The sequence below is a fragment of the Fragaria vesca genome, linkage group LG6 (assembly GCF_000184155.1).
Source record: "Fragaria vesca subsp. vesca linkage group LG6, FraVesHawaii_1.0, whole genome shotgun sequence".
In the NCBI taxonomy this organism is placed as follows: domain Eukaryota; kingdom Viridiplantae; phylum Streptophyta; class Magnoliopsida; order Rosales; family Rosaceae; genus Fragaria; species Fragaria vesca.
The window spans coordinates 36,709,254-36,734,215 of NC_020496.1; the positions used below are offsets into that span (position 1 = coordinate 36,709,254).

Sequence of the window (24,962 nt, forward strand, 5' to 3'; positions counted from 1 at the left end):
CAGCTTCGTGGTGTGAACTGTGAACGGGGCACATGATAGATTTTGGCAGTGGGTGTAAAATTATCTTTTTTGAGAAACAGAAAGGGGAGAATTGAATCGCTCAAAGAGCCGGGCTCTCAAATTTTCAAATTTTCCCATCCACAGACAGTTTGATCTGTATGTACACTTGAAATATTCTATTTATTTGCGGTGTCTTCTGGCAGGCTTAGCCATGGTCATTTTCTTGAGAGTAGTAAAACTGTAAAGCAGACCACATAGCATGTGTTATGAATTATTCTTTTTTCCATACTTTTCCTTTTTTCCCGAGAAATGCAAAGCCCAAAGCTTGACTTTTGTGATTGGGAGCTGGGCACATGCGATCATGCAGCCGGCCGAGTTTAGCGCCTTATCTAACTGTTCAGTTTGATCGGAGCAGCAGATTTTAGTGCACTGAGTCTTCGAATCGTCGTATGTGAAAGATTTAATAAAAATTTAAGACCTTAAATTTTTTTATTTTATTTTTATGTTTGATCCGATAAATTTAACGCCCTTTATAAAAATATCTCTGAGTCGACCTCAAATTCTCTGTGTTGGGATAACTTATGACTATTTTTTTAAGTTTTAATTTTATTAACAGTATTAGGACCGGCTCGGTTCACCCTCGCTGCGCAGAAGAATCCGGCAGTTTGATACGTTTTGATATGGAAATCTGTTTTGCTTTATATATATTTTATATCGGTGATCGATGATTAGATGGTCATCGCAACACGGTGTCATAAGGAGTTTTCTAGTCTCAAAGACTAATCCGCTTCTAGCAAGAGTGTCAGCGGCACTCGAACCTTGAGTGACTCACGACAGCAGGTTGCTCGCCAGGTGTTTTAACAGTTAACACTGATGGAAATTGCAGTTTGTAGAAGGGCCGCCGCATGAAGTGCTGCTCAGTCAAAGTTGGAAGAGCTCATCAGCAGCCAAAATTCAAGATTGGCAACGCCCCTTATCCTACTATACGTATGTTATCCTGTGTTCTATAGAGATAATAATACATATATATAAATTAATAAGCAGCCGGGGAAGGGAAGAATGGTCCCTTTGACTGTGTATAAGAATAATTATATTAGTGTTGCACATGTTAGCAAGGGATTTGCAAATCGTCCCAGCCCGCCGGTAGGCATAATAGTGTCGTGGTGGGGAAGAAAGTCAATTTCAGTTGGGCTTGGTCGATTTGAGTCCTCCTATCTGATCTGGAACTGGAATAGGGGATTAATGGCGAATACTCTGATTACAACTAACCACCTGCGGCATGTGGAGTCGATGGCTACAATGCCTTCAGGCGCCGGAAACATTCCTCACTTGAACTCCATCATTCTGGGGGAAGCACTCGCTTCCGAAGAGAATGATCTCATCTTTCCCAGCGACGACTTCTCCCGCCAGGCTCATGTCCCCTCCCCCCAAAAGGTACCAACTGCTCTCTTCCATTTTGATTTTGAATTTTGGATTTTGAATTTTGATCCCCAACTCTCTGCCTCTGCCTCTCAGTATCTGGACATGTATAAAAGGTCCATCGAGGACCCCGCCGGATTTTGGTCGGATTTCGCTTCCGACTTCTTCTGGAAACAGAAATGGGGCCAGCAAGTCTACTTCGAGAATCTCGATGTTAGCAAAGGCGATATCAGGATTGAGGTAACCTTCCTTCCCTCACCTCATGTTTCATTTTGACAAACCATCTCATTTTATTTTCTGTTTTCTGTTTGGATCAGTGGTTCAAGGGCGGTCTCACCAATATCTGCTACAATTGCCTCGATAGAAATGTTGAAGCTGGACTTGGTGATCGGGTTGCCTTATACTGGGAAGGCAATGAGCCCTCTCTTGATGGCACTCTAACTTACCTTCAGCTTCTACAAAACGTTTGCCAGGTCTATCATAACTTACATTTTTCCACATTTAGGATGAAACTCATACATGTCTAATCATTAATAATGACAACAACATTTCATAAGCCATTCTCACCTTCGTCGACCTCTACTCTTCGCAGCTGGCAAATTATTTGAAAGAGATTGGAGTGAAAAAGGGTGATGCTATCGTGGTCTACTTACCCATGTTAATGGAGCTTCCCATCACAATGCTTGCCTGTGCTCGCATCGGTGCTGTTCACTCGGTATTAACTGGTCTTGCTCTTTGCTCTCCAACATCCATAGCTTTTTCATTTTAAAACTCTTTATTTTCTTTTCATTCTTTTAGGTTGTATTTGCTGGATTCTCTGCCGAGTCTCTTGCTCAAAGAATTGTAGATTGCAAGCCGAAAGTTGTGATCACCTGCAATGCTGTTAAAAGGGGTTCTAAGATCATCCACCTCAAAGATATAGTTGATGCTGCCCTTAACGAATCAGCCAAAATTGGGGTTTGTGTAGGTGCGGACTGATTTCTATGCATTTTATATTGAATAATTTGTAACTGATGTTTAGGTCTCATTGAAGAATCAATCCTACAAAAAACAAACCGATAGGAGTTGATAGTTATCATCATGATGATGTATATTTGAACCATGGCTATTTTTCTGTTACTTTGATCATAGTCAGACAACTAACAGGCTTCAAACTTTGTTGATTTTCTATTTAGTTTTTTTTTGTTTCTCTTTCTTTTCAGGGATGATTCCTGAATAGGGACATCCAAAGAGGATCTGTTTGCTTAAGAAAATATATGACCTCATGTGGACCCAACCCTCAATCAAACCAAACAAATGACCTGCTGTACGAATGCTAAATGATGAGAGGATAATCAAACCATTCACTAATGAAGTTTAGGTTTCTATTTGATCATCTATGGGCAGGATGGCCCTCTAGGTTTGGATTTGAGACAGCCTTGAACCTACCTTATCTGCTAAAGTTGTGTGGCTAGATACAGTAACCAACCATAAGAGATTACCAGAGTACTCTTATAAACTATATTTTCTAAAACCAAGGATTCATTTTCTCATCTTGACTAACCATAGATATATTTGATGATATGATTTCCTGTTTGAGCAGATGTATGCTTAACCTATGAAAATGAATCTGCTTTGAAGAGGCAAAGTACTAAATGGGAAGAAGGAAGAGATATATGGTGGCAGGTTAGTAGCAGTACAAACTCTTATGCCACCATGAAAAAGAAACAATGGCTCTTTTCTTTCTTTTCTCTTTAACATTCATATTGCGTTATCTATTCTTTCTTTATTGGTGGTTTATCAAATGCTTATAAGTGACTGGGATGTCTGCTTTACGGATTGGTATGACTGATGACTTTTGATTATGTTCCAGGATGTCATACCTAAGTATCCAACTACTTGTGCAGTGGAGTGGGTTGATGCAGAGGATCCACTTTTTCTGCTCTATACCAGCGGGAGCACTGGGAAGCCCAAGGTATATATGTTCCATACTTCAATTTCAATTTTTTTTTCTTTTCTTCTTCTTTATGAAATTTTCTAATTTTAATCTTATTAGGGAGTTCTGCACACAACTGGAGGATATATGGTGTACACTGCTACAACATTTAAATATGCATTTGATTACAAACCATCTGACATCTACTGGTACCCTTCACAACCAGAGGCTTATTATCACTAATTTCTTAATTTGACTTTTGCATGCATGTGGAAACAGCTCTATCTTTGCAGATATTTTGTTACTTGACTCGTCTTTTTATCTGTACGTTAGGTGCACAGCTGACTGTGGTTGGATCACTGGGCACAGCTATGTCACTTATGGACCTCTGCTAAATGGAGCAACTGTTGTCATATATGAAGGGGTACAGAATTGACAGAGTTTATACAGATTATCATTTACATTTAAAATGAAACATGATTAAGATGTCATAAGAAAAATGTTGCATGTTTACATGGGTAGCCATTAGCCAACGGAAAAGTAGAGTACCAAAAGTAAGATTCAAATGCTAGGTCTATTTGAATATGCCTTTTCTTAAACAGCGCAAACTAAGAAACAGTAGTTGTGACTTATGAGTATAACATTTATTAACATGTCTGATTATCATATTGTGAATTTGTGAGAACCTTATCCTCATCCTGATCTATGTAAGTTGTTGATGTTTATTTTGCAGTCTACTCTTCTATGAATGATAAACTATAGATAGAATAAAAATGCTTATATCTAGATAGTGCCCTGAGACCTTCATGAGTAAAGAGCGCCGCAGTCTGATTGCGCACTATGCTTTGCCTAAGATATAGATGCCGTTATCCTGTAAGTTTCTTGACAAACCTTTTGAGAACAGGATAATGATGAAGTCATATTTCACTGTGTAATAACTCCGGTCTACTCCAGAGAAAGATTCTAGATTCTAATGATCTGTTTCCACTATTTCTTCAGAGTTTGTGGATTTTTATTGTGAAAGGCTATTAAGATAAAACTATGGTGATATTTTCTATCGATCATAAGCAGTGCCCTCGAGAGTGCATAATACACCAATTCTCACTCTCAACTGTACTGAATTTGATTTCCAACATCCATTTAATTTAGTAGCAACATCCATGTTTACCTTGCAGGCACCAAATTATCCTGACGCTGGACGCTGTTGGGATATTGTTGATAAATACAAAGTGACCATCTTTTATACTGCCCCCACATTGGTGAGGTCTCTAATGCGCGATGGTGATGAGGCAAGAAACATGAATCCTATCCCTTTTTTTGTTTCTTTACATATATGTGGATGTGAATTATTTTAGTTTATTCTTGTTGATCTCTTTCATTCCTCTATGATGCCTGTTCCCAGCTATATAGAATACAAAAAGAACTCATTCCTTTTTCTTTTGGGCCCGAATGCTCATTCCTCTAATTGTGTGTTTTAGGATAGTTATCTCTCAAACTATTTTCTTCCGTTCTCATTGCTAATAGCCTGTCTTTGAAGACCGATGGAATTGAATTTGGTCCTAATTGGAGCAATTCATTGCTATACCCATCCATTTTGCTGAAGTTAATGCCTTTCAAAACTCTTGATATCCATAAGCTTGACTTGTCTCTATTTTATGTTTCTGGACCTCTGTTTTAGTTGGATGGCCCAGTTTATTTCAATGAACCAACTATCAAGTAAATAGTTCTCTGGTAACCCTTCATGATTTCCCATCTGCTTATCAACATTTATTATTATTTTACTTTATTACTAATGTATACATCTATGGTGGTTCTATGTTAAGATTTTAGATCTCTGTTTATTTAGCTATGGAATGCCTTTAATATGTGTTGATTGAAGTTTGCTTTTATGCAGTATGTCAAGCGATACTCGCGAAAATCATTAAGGGTCCTTGGAAGCGTAGGCGAGCCTATTAATCCAAGTGCATGGAGGTTCTCATCTCCAGTTGTTTGATCCAAAACATTCATTTCATAGCTCGAAGATATATATTAACATGGACTGTGTGGCACAGGTGGTTTTTCAATGTGGTTGGAGATTCAAGATGTCCCATTTCTGACACTTGGTGGCAAACTGAAACTGGTGGCTTTATGGTAATTAATATTTTAGATTGTGTGTTTCAATAGTTCCTATCTCTTGGGCACCGACTGGTGCTCAAGCCGAAATTATATTGACATGATGCACTTTTTGGAGATTTTACTTCTTTAAATACTTCCTCCACCTCACACATGTCTCAATATAAATATATAACATTCACATAGATCTCATCTGTCATATATCTTAATGTTTCACCATTTTTTACTGGCAGATGACTCCATTACCCGGTGCCTGGCCACAGAAGCCTGGTTCTGCCACTTTCCCTTTTTTTGGAGTTCAGGTATTTTGCGCTTATCGAATTTATGGATCTCATTATCAACAAGCTATCTTTATATGACACTTTTCTATCTGTAACATCTGTATATCATGTGAACTCTTTTATTATAACTGCAGGCTGTCATTGTGGATGAGAAGGGTGTTGAAATTGAAGGGGAGTGCAGTGGTTATCTGTGTATAAAAAGCTCTTGGCCTGGAGCATTCCGAACTCTTTATGGTGATCATGAAAGATATGAAACAACTTACTTTAAACCTTTCTCTGGGTATTATTTTAGTGGTGATGGATGCAGGAGGTAATTGATAACATCAAACTTTAATTTCATCAATGTAAATCCTGTTTTTGGTGTTTTTTTAGGATCTCTCTCTCCCTCTCTCCCTCTCTCCCTCTCCCGCTNCNCTACTCTCNCTCTCNCTCACTCTCACTCTACTCTCTACTACTACTACGTACGTACGTACTACTACTACGTACGTACGTACGTACGTACGTACGTACGTACGTACGTACGTACGTACGTACGTACGTACGTACGTACGTACCGTACCGTACGTACGAACGTTACCGTCCTACCCCGTTTTTACCCCCCGTACCCCGTTTTTTTAAACCCCGGGGGTTGGGTACCCGTTCGGGTTTCCCCGTAGGTTTACCGTACCGGGTTACCGTTTAAACTTTTTTCGGGTTTTTAGGGTTTTTTAAGGTTTACCCGTACGTTTCCTACCTCCTCCCGTCCTCCCTTAACCTCCTTCCTCCCTTACCCGTCCCCTCCGGTCCCTCCCTTCCCTCCTTCCTACTCTTCCCTCCTCCCNCCGTCCCNCCTACCTCCGTACCTCCTCCCTCCTTCCCTTCCGTCCCTTCCCTCCTCCTCCCTCCCTCCTCTCCTACTCTCTCNCTCGTCTCTCTCTCTCTCACACACACACACACACAGAGAACGAAAAGAAAAAAAAAATTCATGCTAAGCTCTCAACATCAATGTTCAGGGACAAAGATGGATATCACTGGCTTACAGGAAGGGTTGACGATGTCATCAATGTCAGGTAATTTTTGGATTGGATAAGCTTTTCCCTGATAATTCATGTCTATCAAAATTTTAGATCATATTGGACTCTGAAGCTGTGGTATCTTGATTAGTATCCGTATCTTGTTTTGGTGTTGGCTAGCAGATTCTTGAATCATATCTGTTTGGTTAGTGGTCTGTCTACTGTTGAGTACAGTTTTCCTTTTGAATTAAATTCATCTTTTATTCTCAAAAAGTAAAAAGTAAAAATGAGTAAGCTATAAAATTTATAACATTCTATGCTAGAATCTACACAGTTTGTTATTGTGTGGGGATTATGCAAGTATTGTTTACTGACATGCTCAGTATGATACTTTATGCAGTGGACATCGTATTGGTACTGCAGAAGTTGAATCTGCTCTTGTTTCGCATCCTCAGTGTGCAGAAGCTGCTGTGGTTGGTGTGGAACATGAGGTATGTGATGTATAACATAGGAGGTGAAAGATGGAAAAAAGCTAAATTAAGTAGGCTTAAACTTTAGGAAAGAGTGATGCTAAAATTTATATCACTTGTCTATTATTTTAGGAAAACTTAATTGTGACCAGAAATTAAATATAGCAACCCAACATTGAATTAAATTATTATCAAATCCCAACTTTACACTAATTTACTCATCATGTCTTCATATAATCTGCATCACAAACTTCAACAAAATGTCTCGATATGATATGTGCTGTCTAATCACTTTTGGACTTGCATAATTTCATAAATTTATGTGATTAGAGAGAGGGGTAAATGATCAAAAATGAAAGGAGATAGAGGGTGGGAACAAGGCTCGTGGCTAGTGTGACTGAACAAATTATTCTGTTTTTGTAGGTTAAAGGACAAGGTATATATGCCTTTGTTACTCTTGTTGATGGTGTACCTTACAGTGAAGATCTCCGGAAAAGCCTTATTATGATTGTCAGAAAGCAGGTAAATAATTAATTCAGTACTACTGCATATCTAACCCTTCAACTGCATCCTTTCATTGGTGTGCAGTGTGGGACGGCCCTCATGGTTGTATTAGGGCATTTAAACTTCTCTAAAGATCCTGAATGGTCTTGGGGGATCCCTTGAACATTCTCGGATATATTTAGATCATTTTTGAAGTTGTTTAAATGTGTTTCCACAGAAGGCCCGGGAGATGGGTCCTCTGGGTCGGAATTCCTAGCCCTTGCTCTTCTCCCTGTACCTGCACAAGTAGGAACCGTCAGAGGTCAAGACTGGGGTTGCCGGCCTATGACTCCCCTATGCCTAAGTTAGCTGGCGCTACTTGTTAAGGTGCGGGATGAGTTAAAGGTTGTCACTTACCTGTTACGGAAGGTTGTGCCTGTTAAATAGGCTTATCTTGGGAACTGTGCCAGCCCCCTTTGATATGGGACTGCTTTGCAATTAGCCAAGTGTATTGTCGTATGGAGAAGGGCCCTTGGTGGCCACGGGGGGAGGGGGGAGCTCTGGTGACCGTATATTAAGGGTGTGCTCCCGGTGTTTTAAGGGGGTGTAAACAATATGCAATGGGAATCGGCACAGTATTTCGTGACTGCACAAGTTCCTTTCATGGCAGTTTTTACTTATTTTACTTGGCAAATTTGATGTTGCTCTGGACTGTTCCTCGTTCACCACACACCATGTGGTGTTTGGTCTTTAGTTTTTAGTTTTCATCTTTCTCTGGAAGATAACAGACGTTGGAGACGGAGGAGGAAGAAAATGTTTATGGGATGGCACATGAAATGAAGAACTTTAAACAAAAGAAAAGGAAATTAGTTCCCTCTCAGCTCTCTCCTTCCCCCTTGATGAGAAATTAAACCAAAGAGTAAATGATGTTAATTATAAAGGTCCACAGTGTTCTGTGTTATACCGGGGTACTGAGAATCACTGAGTGAGAGTGCGCCATCTCTAAACTCCGTCACTTGTCGAGCATGAACAAGCGTTAGAGGAAAGACCGGGTTTTACGGCTTTCGACCCTCTGACGCTTAAGTTAGATATGTGGAGAAATAATAACAGGGTAGGAGAGTAGAGAGAGTAGTGGCTTACCTTGAATGCGTGGAGATCCATATATTTATAGATATAGGCTTGGGCTTGTCACCCTTTACTTTGCCATATGGGCCTATCATGCGGTGCTTTCACACGTGTTGAGCTTTGAGGCATGCCTCTTAGGCTCTTTTAGAGGCCGTTTGGCGTGTGCTTCCAGGGTTTGTGCCCGGTATGCATATGGTATAAAGTATAAACACAGGTTCTCCAAAGATTCCAAAAAAGTAATGTGCTATGTTACATAAAGGAGACAGTAACACAAGATTGATCATTGACATGAAAAAAGAGACAAGACTGGTGGTATATAAGTTATTCAGGGAGGGAGTATTTCATGTTAAAAAACATGGAGAAAACATGAATTGAATTCCAGTATGTTGTTTTCTGTGACCGTCTAAATTGGATATTATAATTCAGATTGCAGCCCCTTATGGTGAGGAGAACGCCTAGCGTTCTTGTTTGCATGCATTTTTCTTAAGCTTTTATTGATACCTATAAATATGTAAGGAATTTATGTACTTATGTTCTATGAACATGTTTCAGATAGGGGCATTTGCAGCACCAGACCGAATCCACTGGGCACCTGGCCTTCCAAAGACAAGGAGTGGGAAGATAATGAGGAGAATTCTCAGGAAAATTGCTTCAAAACAGCTAGACGAGCTTGGTGACACTAGCACACTTGCAGATCCAAATGTGGTTGATCAACTAATTGCTCTCGCAGATTCGTGATGCAGAAGGTAAGTCATCATACTCTTCGTTTGGATGTGCTCATCTAAACAACCTAACCACTAGATGTTATGCAAAATTTTGCTTCATTAAATGAGAGTATGAGACCTTATCTAGGACTGTGGTAAGAAACTAAGAATGCTGTTGGACCAATCGTGACTTAGCTTAAATTATCACGCAGCATTGACACCCTAGACTAGGGGTGTCTATGCTGCATTGTTTATTGGAAGCTACATTGTCCTTAAGGATCTTAAGTCTTTGCTTAATTGCGTATGTGTATTTTGAATTATACATTTTTACTTGATAATAATTATGTTATGTTGTGAGACTTGAGTCTTTGCTTATTTGCGTATGTATTTTGAATTGCACATTTCTGGGTAATAATAATTACGACTCTACAGGTAGTTAGGGACACATGATTAACAAAAAGACACGGGACAAAAGCAAAAAATGACCTTAATATCAAGGTAGTAAACTGAATTTAATTATTGAATTTATTTTCTATGCTCATAATTATGAAATATGTTCATTGTGGTCGATAACATTAAATAATTCTGTTATGTTGTGAGACTTACTGGGTTCTAGGTTTTAATTCTTGTTTTCTAATCTATACTTATGGATTCATATTCTTGTAGGTGCTAGTGGTGTTGACTAGATGGGCAATAAATTTGGTTGGTTGGGGCAGTAATAATTGCAACTGTTTTGTGCTATAGATTTCCATGAGTGTTCTTATTGAAAACTTGCTGCTGAAATTAAGAAGCGACATTATATGTGGAAGACTGAACTTTTTCATCTCATGCTTGATGATGCTATATAGTTCTGTTGTGGTTGTCCAAGTCATTGATTTACTTTTACTTGCGAGGAATGAATTCATAAGATGGTGCTTGGGCATTGTGGCCTGTGTCTTCTCTAAGAACTATCTCGAATAGCTTCCTCATAATTTTTCTCTCACAGGGAAGTAAAAGTTAAAGCTTTAAGCAATTTTCTTCTCCAACTTTAACAGATTCTTGATTTTAGAGATTTCATAATCATTCCATATATCATTTTCTAAAATTTTAGAGTTTACTGCAAATATAAGAAATTTGGATTTCTCTCCTATCATATTCCCTATTTTAGAGAAAGTTAAAAAAAAAATTTGCTGGAGCAAAACAAACAAAATCTTTTCTAAAATTGAGAAAACCAAGAATATAAGGAAGCTGTTAGAGTTTCTCTAAGACAACACCCTTCTCTATTCTCTCTGAAAACTGGAGAGAGGAGGGGTTTTTTGTTTTTTTTTTTCAATGCTGATTCCACCCTCTTCATTCAAGGATTGGAGTCCCTTATTTCCCTTCTTTCTTACCTTTATCCAGATCCTGTCGAATTCAAATCTTTGCTAGAGTTGGGTGTTCCCTTGGTTGGAAACTTCTAGTCCCTATGCTCTTTGTTAACCGACTCAAACCCATGATGCAAAATCCCTCTATTTCTTCTCTATTCTCATCACTTGTGACTCACCAGTAGCGTTCATATGGTCAGTTACTGATAAAAGCATCATGGTCAATCATCTTTAGATGTAAATCTAATAGAGGAAAATATTATTTTAAAATTCAGTTTGTTTTGTTTTCAACCGAGTGTGACTCGTTAGGTAATGTATGTTTTCTTTTTTTTGTTCTTTTTTAATAATGATAATTTGACTAATAAAAGCGCATGTCAAGATGGACTTACCAATCCATTCTAATCTTTCAAATTCAGAATATTCATCTTTTGGATGTAAATCTAATAGTAGAAAATATGATTTTAAAGTTAAGTTGTTTTGTTTTCAACTGACTGTGTGACTCACTAGGTAATGTATGTTTTCTCTTTTTTTTTCTTTTTAATAATGATAATTTGACTAATAAAAGCACATGCCAAGATGGACTTACCAATCCATTCTAATCTTTCAAATTCATAATACCCATCCTACGGAATCAAATTTGCCAACCAGCAAATTTGATAACCACCATGATCTACCTAATGACAACCACTCATATATGATAATGGTCATCTCTCTCTCTTTTGATTGGATGGTCATTGGCTCATTGATGGTTATCAAATTTGCTGGTTGGCAAATTTGATTCCCCATCCTTCACAACCTTCTCCAATATTCCAAATCTATGATTTTTCATGTTTAAGATGCACATCCTTATTATCCAGACCCAACCTCATTGATTGTTCCTTGGTCTTTCGAAGCAACGACGCCGGCGTTATTTGGGTAGTCTGTACAAACGGGGGGTTACCGTTAATGCACGTAAATCCGATGAAATCGATTGTGCAACATGGACTGCATGGTCTTTGACCGTTTGTCTCTTCAATCCCTTTGCAGATTGGTCTTCTTTTTCCCTTCGTCTCTTCTTTTTTTCTTTTGTTTTGGTTCTATTGTTAGCATTTGAGGATGGTTTTTATGGTTTAGAGATTGGAGATGTGTAAATATTTGGATGGGTTATGTGCTGCTGTTCTTGGCGGCGTCTTCTCCACGCTTTATTCTTATGCTTGATCAGTCATGACGTTAAAGACTGTAGTGGTAGGGTTGATTTGGTTTGTTTTTTCTGACTCCGTTAATGGAGCTTAGTTTGGTATTGTGGTTTAAAAACTCAATTCTTTTTTTTTTTAAAAACTCAGTTTTAAATAAGCAACCCTCAACTTATTGTCTAAAATCGTGGTTATTTAAACGAATTTTTTTTAGATAAACACGTTTTAAGATTTTACTAAACACAAAATCTATCTAAAATGATGATTATAAGTTATTTTAATCCCCAAAACTCAATACCAAACTGGACCTGGGTCTTTTTTTCTGTTTTAACTTTGCTTTTATGTTGAGTAAAAATATATCACCGAACAAAAAAATATGGCCTTACCTATCACATGTTGTCTCACAATGGACGAAACTATCGTGGTAAAGCCACAATGATATTGTATGCTATATTTATTCAGAACTTACTGAGCGTAGTGAACATATTTCATAATATATGCGTTTTTTTTTATTGAAATGGAATTTTATTAACTTACCCCCAGTACATCAAACATTACTACCAACAATTAACTGAAGGAGCCATTCATGCCCTTGCTCTTTGCAAAACCAACCTTCTACTAATGACAATGCCGTTCTAGCTAATTCATGTGCTACTGCATTAAAACATTTGTTCACATGCCTCCATGAAACTCTGAAGTCCCAACCACGAGTCTTTAAGCCATTAAGCACATTTAGAGCATCACCTCTTATATCAACATTCGTTATTCCCAGCTTCTTTTCATACTCAATTTCATACCACAAAGCAAGTGCTTCAGTGGCTTTTGGATTTAGAGAAAGAGGAAGTGGTACTAATAAGGCACCTAGAAGGCCATGTTCTGGGTTCAACACCACAACTCTTACTCCCACCCTTCCATTTAATTTATCCACAGCCCCATCAAAATACAGTAGAGAACTAGAAATATTACTGACCTGTGGGGTGCGCATCGCCACCTTTACAACGATACCAGTATTCGGTTTGTTAAAAATAATTAAATTTAGTTTACTACCTTGAAATATAGGTCATTTTTTGTTTTCGTTCCGTTTATTTTTGTTAATCATGTGTCCCTGACTCCCTATACAGTTAGAATCCATCACAATGGTTTAAAATTTGAAATTCATTCCCATTGAGGACGTCATCATCCAATATGGAAGAGATAAATAGGGCCAAGCGTTCATATTCGAACCCCCGCAGACGGCAGAAACATAATTTCTCTTTCTATGCAGAAAACAACCAATTAAGCTAGAAAGTTTGATGCAGTATTCATGTACTTTTTGTTAATTTGGTGTGTTAGAATACATATGTTTTCTTAGAGGGTTTTGGTATTATTTCAAGATGTTCTTTTTATGATTTTTGTACTCTGGACCCCTGCAAGTACTTTGCAGTTTCAAACTTTCAATAATTGATGTTTAAAGCAGCCGAACTAGCCCAGTTAGAAGAAAAAAAGAATAGAGAAATAAATTTAGTCAATGGTAAAACTGGTTCCTCAAAATTTAACCGAGGCTTGGGTCGACCTCGTGCGGGTTCGTAACGGGTCGGGTTCTTAATGAGTCCGCATGTTAAGTACATGTTAACAAGTTTATGCGGGCTAAAAAACGTTAGTATGCAAGTTAACCGTTAGGACCCGACAAAGCTCGCAAACAAATGATTATTATTTTTTATACGCAATAAACCCACGAACAATTTTTTTCTTTCCTTTTTTTCCAAATCCGTTATGAATATGAGAAAAAACACGACTCGACCTGTTAACTAGTGAGTTTAAGCTCGTGCAGGTTTGCTAGCATGTTATTGAACGAGTTTCCTTTGTAGGTCTCGTTTGCTTCGCGGAAACAAAAGTAATTCCTTTGTCATTCCCACGGGAAGGGAAAGAGAAGGGAAATCGATGACTTTCCTTTCTGATGTTTGGTAACACAAGAAAAATCATCTGAAAAGTTGTTAATTAAAATAATATATTGTGAGTACTCAATGCAAGAAAAAGAAATAAGAAAATGGATCCTATAGATTTTGGAAGGAACCACATTCCCTTTACATTTTCCTAACTTGAAGGGAAATATTTCATTTCTTTCGGCGTTTCCAAACTCAGAAAATGAATATATGGTTGTTATTTTGGACAAGTAGACATGTGGCATATTGAATGGATTATTGAGAAAAGAAGAAATCATTGGAGCCATCCGGGCCCTGGCCCAATGGTAATGGGCTGTTAAGGTTGTGGCAAATGGATGGCTAACAGCCGTCAGATAGAAAAAGGTAGAGAATGCTGAAATCCCAAGTGGTGGGGAGAATGAGTGAATGAGTTACAGGCGTCGGTCTCTGGTGATTCGCGATGGTTTCTTAGAATTATTAGCAAGTAATTTAGGTTAAGATTAAAAGAGGAGGGAAAATGGAATTGCAAATGAAGGTGGCGCAGGCAGTTCACGTCCTGAATCACGATATAGAGTCGTGCAACCGCGTGGCAGCTAATCAGTGGCTGGTTCAGTTTCAGCAGACTGACGCCGCTTGGGCCGTCGCCACCTCCATCCTCACCTCCGATTTTCACCATTCTTTCGGCTCCAATTTCGAGGTCGAGTTCTTCGCTGCCCAGATTCTTAAACGAAAGGTATTCTTACTCCTTCTCCACTTATTGGGATTCTTATGTTTAAAGCCAACACTTGTCAATAATAAGCTCATGTTACTTGAACTAAAACTGGAGGACAACTGACAGAGGTTGTTCCAGTAAAAGATAATTAAAGCTGGATTTTACTGAAATCTGTTCAATTAAATATCAAGAATGGTTTTAAAAGTGTTTCTAGTGCTGTAAACCAAATGAAACGAAGCAGCTGTGTGTCTGCTCACTAATGTGGTGTATCTGAATCTTTGTTTTTATTTTTGGATAATTGTCTGTCAAAATGTTGTGCCACACAAGACCATACTGCTCATCAATTATGTCATATTACAGATCCAAAATGAGGGCACTTACCTGCAGCCTGGAGCTAAAGATGCTTTGCTTAATGCCCTTCTTCTGGCTGCCAAAAGATTTAGTTCGGGCCCTCACCAGGTATTTTATCTTTATCAACTATTTGAAACCTTCTGATGCTTTAGTAAAGTTATATTTTGGGCATTGGGTCAAAATATGTCTGGTACTTTTCACAGATTTATGACCTTAAGTTGTCCGTTTAGCAGGCTATGCTTTTGACTACTGGAACATGAGTCTAAAATAATATTTCACATAGAAATTTAACAGAGTTTCTTCTGTTCCTGTGATAGCTTTTAACCCAAATCTGCCTCGCACTCTCTGCACTTTTATTGCGTGCTGTTGAGCATGGAAAACCTGTTGAGCAACTCTTTTATAGCCTCCAGAATCTGCAGACCCAGGTTGATGGCAATGTTGCTGTTATGGAGATGCTTACTGTTCTACCAGAAGAAGTTTTGGATTCCCGAAATACTGACTCGAAAATAACTTCAGCCGACAGAAGCCAGTATGGTCAAGAGGTCTAGGAAATTTCTTGCTTTATAAATGCATCACATCATCTCACTTTTAGTTTCCCTCTCATTGTATTTCTCTTTATACTGTCTCACTTCTCTCATATACAGCTTCTCTCGCATACCACTATGGTTCTTGAGTTCCTATTGCAACAATCCGAGAAAAGGTTTGAAAGTGGTATACAACAACATGAAAGCAACAGAAAAATTCTGCGTTGCTTACTGAGTTGGGTATGTCAATATCTGATAATGAGCAATTTGGTAGATATTATATGCGTGTTTGATACTGTTGCAACAGAAATTCGCTTTCTGCTCACTACATTGGTCTCTTGTAGTTTCACATTTTATACCATAACAGAATTGTGTTGCAAAATGTGGCACTTTTCATTTTAGTAAAGTTGAACTTTTCCGATTACTTATTATGGTATCACTATGTATTTAGGTTCGAGCTGGGTGCTTCTCAGAGATTCCCCAGGGATTACTACCAGCACATCCACTTCTTAACTTTGTCTTTAATTCTTTGCAGGTAAATATCTATGAACTTCAATAAATTCTATAATTAACTTATAGGAGCTGTGAAATTTATCTGTTAATGTGTTGGTGGTGATAGGTGCCGTCTTCATTTGATCTGGCAATTGAAGTTCTCATTGAGCTCGTGAGTCGACATGAGGTATGCCATTTCTTTGGCATACATTGTATACCTATGCCTTGTTATCTACATCTATGCTATCTTTATGATCCATATTTAGCAAATACGTCTTGTCACCATTTAGCCAATCATAATAAAGTTGCGAAACAGAACAGACTTATCTCTGTGGCATTAATACCAAGACCAATTGTTGTACTATTAATTGCTTACTGAAGATTCTATCAACAGTTATGCTTTCTTTCGTAGGGGCTACCCCAGGTTTTGTTATGTAGGGTGCATTTCATTAAAGAAATTCTTCTTCTACCAGCTCTCAGTAATGGAGACGAGAAAATAGTAGGTGGTCTTGCGTGCTTATTGTCAGAGATTGGGCAGGCTGTAAGTATTAATACTGCAATAGGTTTTTGCACCCATGGACAATCTTGGATGATAGGATATTACCGATGCAATTCATTTTGATGTGTATCATCAGATTCTGATTATCTGAAACCGTTGACTCATAACATATTGTCTGTTTAATGTACTCCAGGCTCCATCTCTGATAGTAGAAGCAAGTGTTGAAGCCCTTGCGCTGACGAACACACTTTTAAGGTTATATCTATATTTTTTGCGTAACTGTTTGCCCCCATCCTTTGTTTTCCCATTTCTTTTGTTCTCGGGCAAGATATGTATATTAATTCTGTTGTTTAGGTGAAGGTTAATAAACTTGTGATCTGTAGTCACTTGTCACCATGCTCTTTACTATTCAAAAACCAAATGCGCACGGAAGTCAGAACCGTGCAATTGATTTTTGGCATGAAATATGGTAGTAGAATCTAAGAGTGGCAATTTTTATAATATCTTTGAGGGACCAAATGAGAATTGTTACCCACCATCTCGCGCTTTAACAATTTGGACCTGACCTCAAGTTTAATGAAACTACAGGGCTTAAATTGCCAAAATTGAAACTAGAGGAACTAAACTCTAAGGTGGAAATGATAGTAAACACTGAGTTCTCTAGACACTGGAAGTTTTTCTTGCGAGAAAGTTTATTACAGTTATTATAGGTCCTCTTTAATATACTTTTGATGTTTCGGTAAATGAAGTGATGGATATTTAATATAACCTCTTTATATGGTTGCAGCTGTGTGACATTTCCAAGTGAGGACTGGGAGATAGCGGACTCAACTTTGCAATTTTGGTACTTGAATACATTTATTTTTATGTATGAGGTTTATTATTGTTTATCTAAATTCAATTCGGTACCGCAGAACTAATTCAAGTTATTTCCACTGACAAGCATGCTTCTGTTTTTAGTCCACTTCTTATAGTGTAAGCACCCTCTAGATCTTTGTTTGGTACTTACGACATAAGCAAAGTAAATAGATGAACCTTGAACACAGAAACAACAGTACAACACACAACTGTTTTAGAGGGGCTCAGTCATATCTTTATGTCCACTTGTTGATCTCTCTCAGGCAAGTACTTATTGCAGATCTGTCAAACCCCTCAACCTTGTTCTAATCTCTCTATCACTGTTGACTAAAGCTTTCTGCGCTCTCTGTCTTACACTTAGAAAACCCCCCGTACAGCTCCTATTATAGAGAATAGAAGCTGGTGATACAACATGGATTCGGAGTCCTAATTTTAATAGACATACGATTTATATCAATATGATAAGAACTGGAGAGTTCAGGTGTTCAACAATTGAATTTAGTGTTGAATTGAGGGTTTTTTTTTTTTGTGAAAAAGAAGAAGACAAAAATTGGGAGTTTAGAAGAAGACAAAAATTGGGAGTTTAGATGGACGGAGAGAATGGGAGAACGGAAGAGTTTAACTTTGATAACTCCAGGAGTTCGGATGGGCTTCGTCGAATAAAAATACACAAACAAAAAAAACATGTAACATATATAATTATATTTTTTTTTTCAACTCAAAGTCTTGTGGGGTACTTGTTTTGCCTTCTTCTGTTGTTGCTATTGGTTGATTGGGTTTTGTTTTGTGGCTCGTCCCATTGTGGACTTGTCCAATTTTTTTGTTTTGTTTTTTGTTTAAAGTATGTTTCTTCAAAATAATTCTTTGAATTCTTTAAGATAGTGTCTTGCTGCTAGTTCCTGTTAAGTTTTGCATCTACTGAGAAAAATGTTATCACTTATCTTACATATACATGATTCGTCATTTCGGCTTGTAAGTGGTAGGAATAATTTGGACAATAACTCACAATTTCAGGGAATTGCTGACTTTCCTGATTTTATTAATGTTCCAACTTTACACTTAAATCCCCAATTATGCATGTGTACTTCAATGTCCGCACACTCACGTTTGGTCTAATTTTATCCGTGGGAAATGATTGCTGCATCTTATTTTTTTAATTTTCCTTTCCAATTGTTCTTTTCTGTTATTCACCATGTGCCTATGTGAGAATGGCCATGTGACGTGAGCCTGAAATTTTTTAATATTTTGATTTGCATTGACCTTCCTGTTAGATGAAAAATCTTGGTCAGGCTTTTGATGGTTTAACTTTATCAATTTTCAATGATGATAACTGGGAGTGTTTCATATTTCTAGGTCTGGGTTAGCAAGCTATATCATTGGACTTGATGAGAACAGTGCAAATCAAAGGAAGCAAGTGGAAGACTTGTTTTTCCCTGTATTTTCAGCACTACTTGATGCACTTTTGTTACGTGCCCAGGTTTCTTCTCTGCTTGTCTGTATTGGTATTCACTTAATTTGGCATGATGATTCTCATGTAGCTGATTACAGTATTTATATCTTTTGAGGCCGCTTTTTGTGTAGCATGCATAACTTTAACCACCCCTTTATGTGACTAATCAAGTTCTAGCTTAAAGTACTTAAAAAGTATGGTACTTGTCATTTATATCTAAATGTATGTATTAATATCTTTTGAGACAGATTTCTGTTTGTAATGCATAATGTTTATCACCCCTTTACTTGCCTAATCAAGTTGTAGCTTAAACACAGATAGTAGTTGTCAAGTTCGTGACATGATAAAAAGGTTAATAAAAAGGGTTGTTTGCCACTTCTTTGGTAATTGTGTTATACCGCCTTGCCTTATGTTTTGAATTTAGCCAATCAGTCCTGGTGTGTATCTGTTAACCAACGTGATCCTTTTCATCAATTTTATAATGATAATTCATGTACAAAGAGAAATTTTGTCTTTCGCAGGTAGATGATTCTATGTTCAATGACGAACAAGGAACACCAGAGCTGCCTGATGGCCTTGCCTATTTTAGAACGAATCTTGTTGAACTATTGGTGGATATTTGTCAGCTTTTAAGATCTGCTACATTTGTACAGAAGGTGCTTGGAATGAATTTAAAATTTTAAAATAAATGACTTGTATTTCTAAATAGCTGCAATCACTCACAGTGTGCATGCATTTCTAGCGCTTTGATCGTCCTTGCAAATTATAGTTTTATCACATCAGATGACGTTCACATTTTAACAAGACAGTGCAATTTCCCTCATTTAAATGCATTTTGTTCTTGATGTTTCAGTTTTTTTTGGCGTTTATATGAATTAATGTTAATTTATTTTAACTTTCTAGCTTGTCTGTTGTAGCTTTTCTTTGGTGGTTGGGCCTCTGCAAATGCACCAATTGCTTGGAAGGTTGTGGAAACCAAGTTGTTTGCTCTTAATGTGGCAAGTACAACTTACTGCTCCTACAGTTAACTGTTTGATATATGTGGAAGTTCATGTTTTAAAGTTATGCTTGAATGTTTAGGAGGATGATTAGTTTACATATCAGGGTTATTGTCCTCCTTGTTCATACATAAATTATTTATGTGTGCATAAGAATCTTTCTCAATCGGTCAAGCAAGTTTTAAATTTGGATTGACCTCCTAGCCACTGGACTCATTTAACAGCTAGGAACTGTGTAGTTGCTTTTGGCAGGCAGGCCGATAGGATTTAGTTTATTCTGATTAGGGCTGCTATTTGGTTTGGTAATTACCAAACCGACCGATATTTTAGATTTGGTAAACCGACCGATAATTAACCTAGACCAATAAAACCAAAATCGGAAGTTACCAAAAAAGTTGGTTTGGTTTTGGTAAATACCGAATATACCGACTATCTAAATATTAGCTTGTTATACTTCATAAGAGTTTTTATAATAGCATGAACATTATTACATATACTATATTAATGGTACATTTACTACACACAACTTGGTCGAAGATGGTCTAAAGAAAGCTATAAAAGAAAGCTATACAAGTACAGTTTATGACTATAAAACTGAAAAATCTAGTATTCTTCATTATATTATGTATTACAAAGAGTTAATGGTTGTAGAGTTGGTAATACTGAAAACTGAAAAACCTATTTGGTAGAAAAACGGAATTTCTCATGAATGTGTATCTTTTTAATATACAAGTTTCACGTTCCAGGTCGCTGAGGTAATCCTACAGGAAGGCCAAATCTTTGATTTCTCAGTCATTATGCAGTTGGTGACAGTTTTGTCCACTAGGCCCTTGGATGAACTGAAGGGTATCATGTGCATTGTATGTTAAATATTTCTCTGTCCCCTCAATTGTAGAGCACATTTGATTTTCTACTTTCTGTAGTTTAGCTCACAGAATATTGTTTTCCTATTTTGATTCATATAACCAAGGTACCTTTTCTGTTTCTCAGGTGCATAGATCTCTTGCAGACGTTGTTGGCTCCTTTTCTAAGTGGATCTCTGCTTTTCAAACAAATGCTAGACCCTTACTGTACTGTCTTCTTGTACATTCGAGCTATTATATCAATGCACTTGCTCTGGGATAATATTAGTTCTATTTCTATTTCTGTTATTTCATTATAACGGATCCTGATTTGCTCTAATATATCTGTACTTACAATTCCTTTTCTTGTTCAAATATTCATTTTTTAGGTTATTTCTTGCTGCTGGAATATCAGAACCATTGTCCTCGAGTTCTTGTGCATCTGCATTGCGTAAAGTTTGTGAAGATGCTTCTGCAGTGATGTATGAACCTTCAAATTTGGAGATTTTGATGTGGATAGGAGAGGTGAACTTTTATCTGACTGTAATTTAACATACGGAGTGGATTTCTTATCTTCCAAAGTGATTGACAGTTCTTCCTTTGATTAACAAAAATGGTTGGATATTTATTTTAGTTATGCCAACATTTCTATTGCTGTTAAAATAAAATTAGCATACATTAAGCCTACCCAATAATTGATTTTCCTTGGACTTTCAACAAAGGACGAGGGTTAAAATATACATAATTCTTTTGTTCAATTTACATGTATTTTTAAATAATTTACACTTTTATGTGAAACAAGTTCTGTACGCCCTTGTTTTACCTTTTTTTTTTTTTTTTTTTTTTCAAATTCACTCTCGCATCCTTGCCTTGTAAGTAGTGTTTTCTTTCTTGCAGGGTCTGGAGAAGAGTCATTTACCTTTCGAAGATGAGGAAGAAGTTGTTAGTGCAGTTAGTCTGATCCTTGGTTCTATTAACAATAAAGAATTGAAGAGTAACTTATTGGCTAGATTGCTTTCTTCTAGCTTTGAAGCTATTGGGAAACTTGTAAGTGCTTTTCTTGTTTACCAAGCAGTGATTCTGTCAGCTGTTATTCTTCTTGTACGTTGCTATGGTGCTATAGGATAGATTTCAAAAGTTTTATTCAGTCCCAACTTAAAAGTTGTTTATAAAGTTGTTATGTGTGCTAGTCTATTTGTCTGTCATCTGCACATGATAGTTTAGCCACACGTCTAAGCGTAACCACATATTCAGCTCTTCTGACAGCCTCATGTTGGCATAACTTGAGTTTGTGATGAAATCTATGCCTTCGTGACTTGAGTATCTTTCCAACTTGAGTTTGGGAACCTTCCGTTGCTTAGTGGCAGTTCCATATAGTCGGGAGCAGTTTAGATTGTCTTCACATAGTGTGTGTTTGGTATGTGTTAGTTGAGGGATTACTCTGTCTTCTAGTATATTGGACATGCTAGCTGCTGTGTAATAATGTTTGCTTATGTTTCTTGAGTCGTTTCTTGTTGTCATGCTTGTGGATTCCTTATCCACCATTTGTACGTTTTTTTTCTTATTTTAATATAATTTTTCTCCTCTTTTCAATTTTGTTTTATAAAAAAATATAATGTTTCTCCTAAAGAAAATATACATGAAAAAAAATTAAGTTTCTAATGAAAAAAATTGGGCTTGTTGTTACTCTAGGTTGATAAAGATAGCCATTGCCTAAGACAAAGTCCTGCTACTTATACACAAATTTTAAACTCTGGTGCAAGAGGGCTCTACAGGTATTCCCAGGCCATATCTACTGATATCCAAGGATCTAGTTTTTTTTTTTTTTTTTTCTGTCATTTTTCAATTTCCGTGTCAATTGCTGGATTTTGTACCATCGGATCCATGTGCTGGTGAATTTGTATCTTTCCAGATCTATGTATTATGTTCTACAACTGCTTCTAAACTCTTAGTTTTTTATGTTGTCTTTTATATCAGGATGGGAACTGTATTCAGCCATCTTGCAACATCCGTGCAGAGTGTATCTTCTGGAGATGGTTGTATGCTTGCTCTATTGCAAGTGTTTTGGCCAATGCTAGAGAAACTTTTCAGGTCTGAGCACATGGAGAACGGTAATCTATCAATCGCAGCTTGCCGAGCACTTACCCAAGCAATTCAATCATCAGGTATTGGTGTTCCATGTCGCTGTGGTGTGTCGTAGACAAGCCTATGTATCTTGTTTTTCTTTTTTTTTGAATAACTGAACGTGCTTTACTCCGCAGGCGAACACTTCTTAAGCCTACTGCCTAATGTACTAGATTGCCTATCAACAAATTACGTGTCCTTTCAAAGTCATGAATGCTACATAAGAACTGGTAAGATCTTTTATAATGCAGGAAATGATGTGTCAATAATGCAGGAAATATTGACTCAATATTTTGGCATACTTTGCTCTGATATAGAATAATTTTACCATAACATACAGAATCAGATAGTGGAGGATTCAACATGATTACAGATGTTGGCTTACATATTGTTTCATAATATATATGGAAATATTTAGTTGGAGCTTTTAAAATAAAAGAAAAAAGAATTACACCATGAAGGATGCGCACCATTCAATCCAACCCTAAAACCTATTTATTTTGTCCTCTTTTATTTTGCTTTCCGCTGCCTTTCAGCAGCATATAAATACTTATTTCAATATATTGGAATATTGCCTTTCAGCATCTGTTGTGATTGAAGAATTTGGTCACAAAGAAGAGTATGGACCTTTATTTGTTACTACTCTGGAGAGATTTACGCATGCCGCCTCGGTAATGGCTCTTAATTCTTCATATATATGTGACCAAGAGCCTGATCTAGTAGAGGCGTACACAAATTTTGCATCCACTTATGTTCGCGGAACTCGTAAGGTTTTGTAGCCTTTCCTTTTGTTATTTCTCTCGTTATTTATAATACAATTGATCAAAACAGAGACTTATATATTTTAATTCAAGAAATTTTGACAAGGATTCAAATATTGTGACATCTCAGGAAGTAGTGGCTGCATCTGGTACCCTTCTTGAAGTTTCTTTTCAAAAGGCAGCTATATGCTGCACAGCTATGCATCGTGGAGCAGCACTTGCATCCATGTCATACATATCTTGTAAGTTGCTACTTTGTTTTACCTCTACTTGAAACAGAAAATATTTTGTGATTGTTCGGGTGATACTTTGTGGTTTACGCGAGTCAAGCAGGTTCCTTTAATATGTTTGTAGGAGTAAATTAAGTTCCAAGCCAAATAATTTTGTGTCATCAAAATTTGGGAACCTGATAGCAGTAGTTATAGTAATTGTATTATACGTGCATGTGTATGTGTACGTTTGAGCTTCTGGTTGCTCTGCATTTGCATGATTGAGCTTCTGAAGTTCTGATAGCTCTGAACATGCATGCCATTCTTGTTAAAGTCAGATCTGCATTATGTTTCTGGTTGCTCTGCATTTGCATGACTTCTGAAGTTCTGATAGCTCTGAACATGCATGCCATTCTTGTTAAAGTCAGATCTGCATTATGTCTTGACAAAAGTAATATAATACTACTTTTCCACTTTCTCTTTTTGTTCCATGAGAATCTGTGCACATGCAAGTATGATATAGAAATAGGTTAACTGAAGATCTTGTATGGGTTTTTCAGGTTTCTTGGAGGTGAGCCTGGCCTCCTTGTTGGACTCCATGTCTTGTATTCCTGAAGGTTCATTCAGTGCAATGGCCATTCAAGTCATATCCCACAGTGGCGAGGGACTTGTGTCAAATCTGGTTTATGCTTTACTTGGTGTTTCAGCAATGTCACGGGTAAATAAACTATCTTAAATCAAATGTGTAAAAGTTTGAAGTGTTATCTATATATATACACGAGGGGTGATCTAGAGAGGACCTCCTCACTTTATGAATTTGAGGATTTTTACTATTTCACACTAGTATATGACCTATTTACATTTCAACCGTTAACCCTTTAGAAAATATATGGTGGCATTTGTTATTTTTGATCTTTTTTTTTTTCTTTTTCTTTTTTTCACACAGGAAGTACTGCAGAACTCAATTTTTGATCTTGTTAACTATTACTGTACATCATTCTTTTACATTATTTCTTGATAGGTTCACAAATGTGCCACTATTATGCAACAATTGGCAGCAATTTGCAGTTTAAGTGAGAGCACAACTGGCAAGGCTATTCTGTGTTGGGAATCTTTGCATGGATGGTTGCAGTCAGCGGTCTCTCTCTCTCTCTCTATATATACACACACACACACACACACACACACACACTATATATATATATATATATATGTCAGTACCTTT

At 37.2% G+C, this 24,962-nt stretch overlaps 2 protein-coding genes across 2 annotated transcripts in view; both read left to right on the top strand.

The window, feature by feature from the left end:
• The first annotated feature begins 893 nt into the window (after positions 1 to 893).
• On the top strand, positions 894 to 10,520 carry LOC101307610 (acetate--CoA ligase ACS, chloroplastic/glyoxysomal-like). The gene is made up of 19 exons (XM_004304532.1): positions 894 to 1,434; positions 1,516 to 1,659; positions 1,737 to 1,892; positions 2,012 to 2,134; positions 2,218 to 2,386; positions 3,002 to 3,084; positions 3,272 to 3,373; positions 3,455 to 3,543; positions 3,668 to 3,758; positions 4,510 to 4,623; positions 5,229 to 5,305; positions 5,386 to 5,464; positions 5,680 to 5,748; positions 5,862 to 6,037; positions 6,720 to 6,776; positions 7,120 to 7,210; positions 7,613 to 7,711; positions 9,350 to 9,543; positions 10,168 to 10,520. The coding sequence occupies exons 1-18, from the start codon at positions 1,060 to 1,062 to the stop codon at positions 9,533 to 9,535; spliced, it is 2,280 nt and encodes a 759-aa protein (XP_004304580.1). The 5' UTR covers positions 894 to 1,059; the 3' UTR covers positions 9,536 to 9,543; positions 10,168 to 10,520.
• A 3,911-nt stretch (positions 10,521 to 14,431) lies between these two features.
• The window catches only part of LOC101307909 (transportin-3-like), an 11,929-nt gene continuing 1,398 nt past the window's right edge, over positions 14,432 to 24,962 (top strand). Inside the window, exons 1-23 of the mRNA XM_004304533.1 lie at positions 14,432 to 14,650; positions 14,990 to 15,088; positions 15,298 to 15,522; positions 15,625 to 15,744; positions 15,956 to 16,039; positions 16,124 to 16,183; positions 16,409 to 16,537; positions 16,689 to 16,750; positions 17,283 to 17,339; positions 18,707 to 18,830; positions 19,325 to 19,459; positions 19,721 to 19,801; positions 20,548 to 20,661; positions 20,792 to 20,871; positions 21,033 to 21,168; positions 21,541 to 21,690; positions 22,336 to 22,418; positions 22,621 to 22,808; positions 22,905 to 22,997; positions 23,350 to 23,537; positions 23,659 to 23,770; positions 24,298 to 24,455; positions 24,759 to 24,875. Of these exons, the coding sequence (XP_004304581.1) occupies positions 14,435 to 14,650; positions 14,990 to 15,088; positions 15,298 to 15,522; positions 15,625 to 15,744; positions 15,956 to 16,039; positions 16,124 to 16,183; positions 16,409 to 16,537; positions 16,689 to 16,750; positions 17,283 to 17,339; positions 18,707 to 18,830; positions 19,325 to 19,459; positions 19,721 to 19,801; positions 20,548 to 20,661; positions 20,792 to 20,871; positions 21,033 to 21,168; positions 21,541 to 21,690; positions 22,336 to 22,418; positions 22,621 to 22,808; positions 22,905 to 22,997; positions 23,350 to 23,537; positions 23,659 to 23,770; positions 24,298 to 24,455; positions 24,759 to 24,875 (2,811 nt within the window). The 5' untranslated portion in view covers positions 14,432 to 14,434. The remainder of the gene's footprint in view (positions 14,651 to 14,989; positions 15,089 to 15,297; positions 15,523 to 15,624; positions 15,745 to 15,955; positions 16,040 to 16,123; positions 16,184 to 16,408; positions 16,538 to 16,688; positions 16,751 to 17,282; positions 17,340 to 18,706; positions 18,831 to 19,324; positions 19,460 to 19,720; positions 19,802 to 20,547; positions 20,662 to 20,791; positions 20,872 to 21,032; positions 21,169 to 21,540; positions 21,691 to 22,335; positions 22,419 to 22,620; positions 22,809 to 22,904; positions 22,998 to 23,349; positions 23,538 to 23,658; positions 23,771 to 24,297; positions 24,456 to 24,758; positions 24,876 to 24,962) is intronic.

Bases quoted from the DNA above. Each gene is read 5' to 3' on its own strand.
- LOC101307610 (XM_004304532.1), top strand. From the start codon at position 1,060: ATGGTCCCTTTGACTGTGTATAAGAATAATTATATTAGTGTTGCACAT. The intron at 1,435-1,515 runs GTACCAACTGCT...TCTGCCTCTCAG, and splicing joins ATGTCCCCTCCCCCCAAAAG to TATCTGGACATGTATAAAAG. The intron at 3,374-3,454 runs GTATATATGTTC...TAATCTTATTAG, and splicing joins GGAGCACTGGGAAGCCCAAG to GGAGTTCTGCACACAACTGG.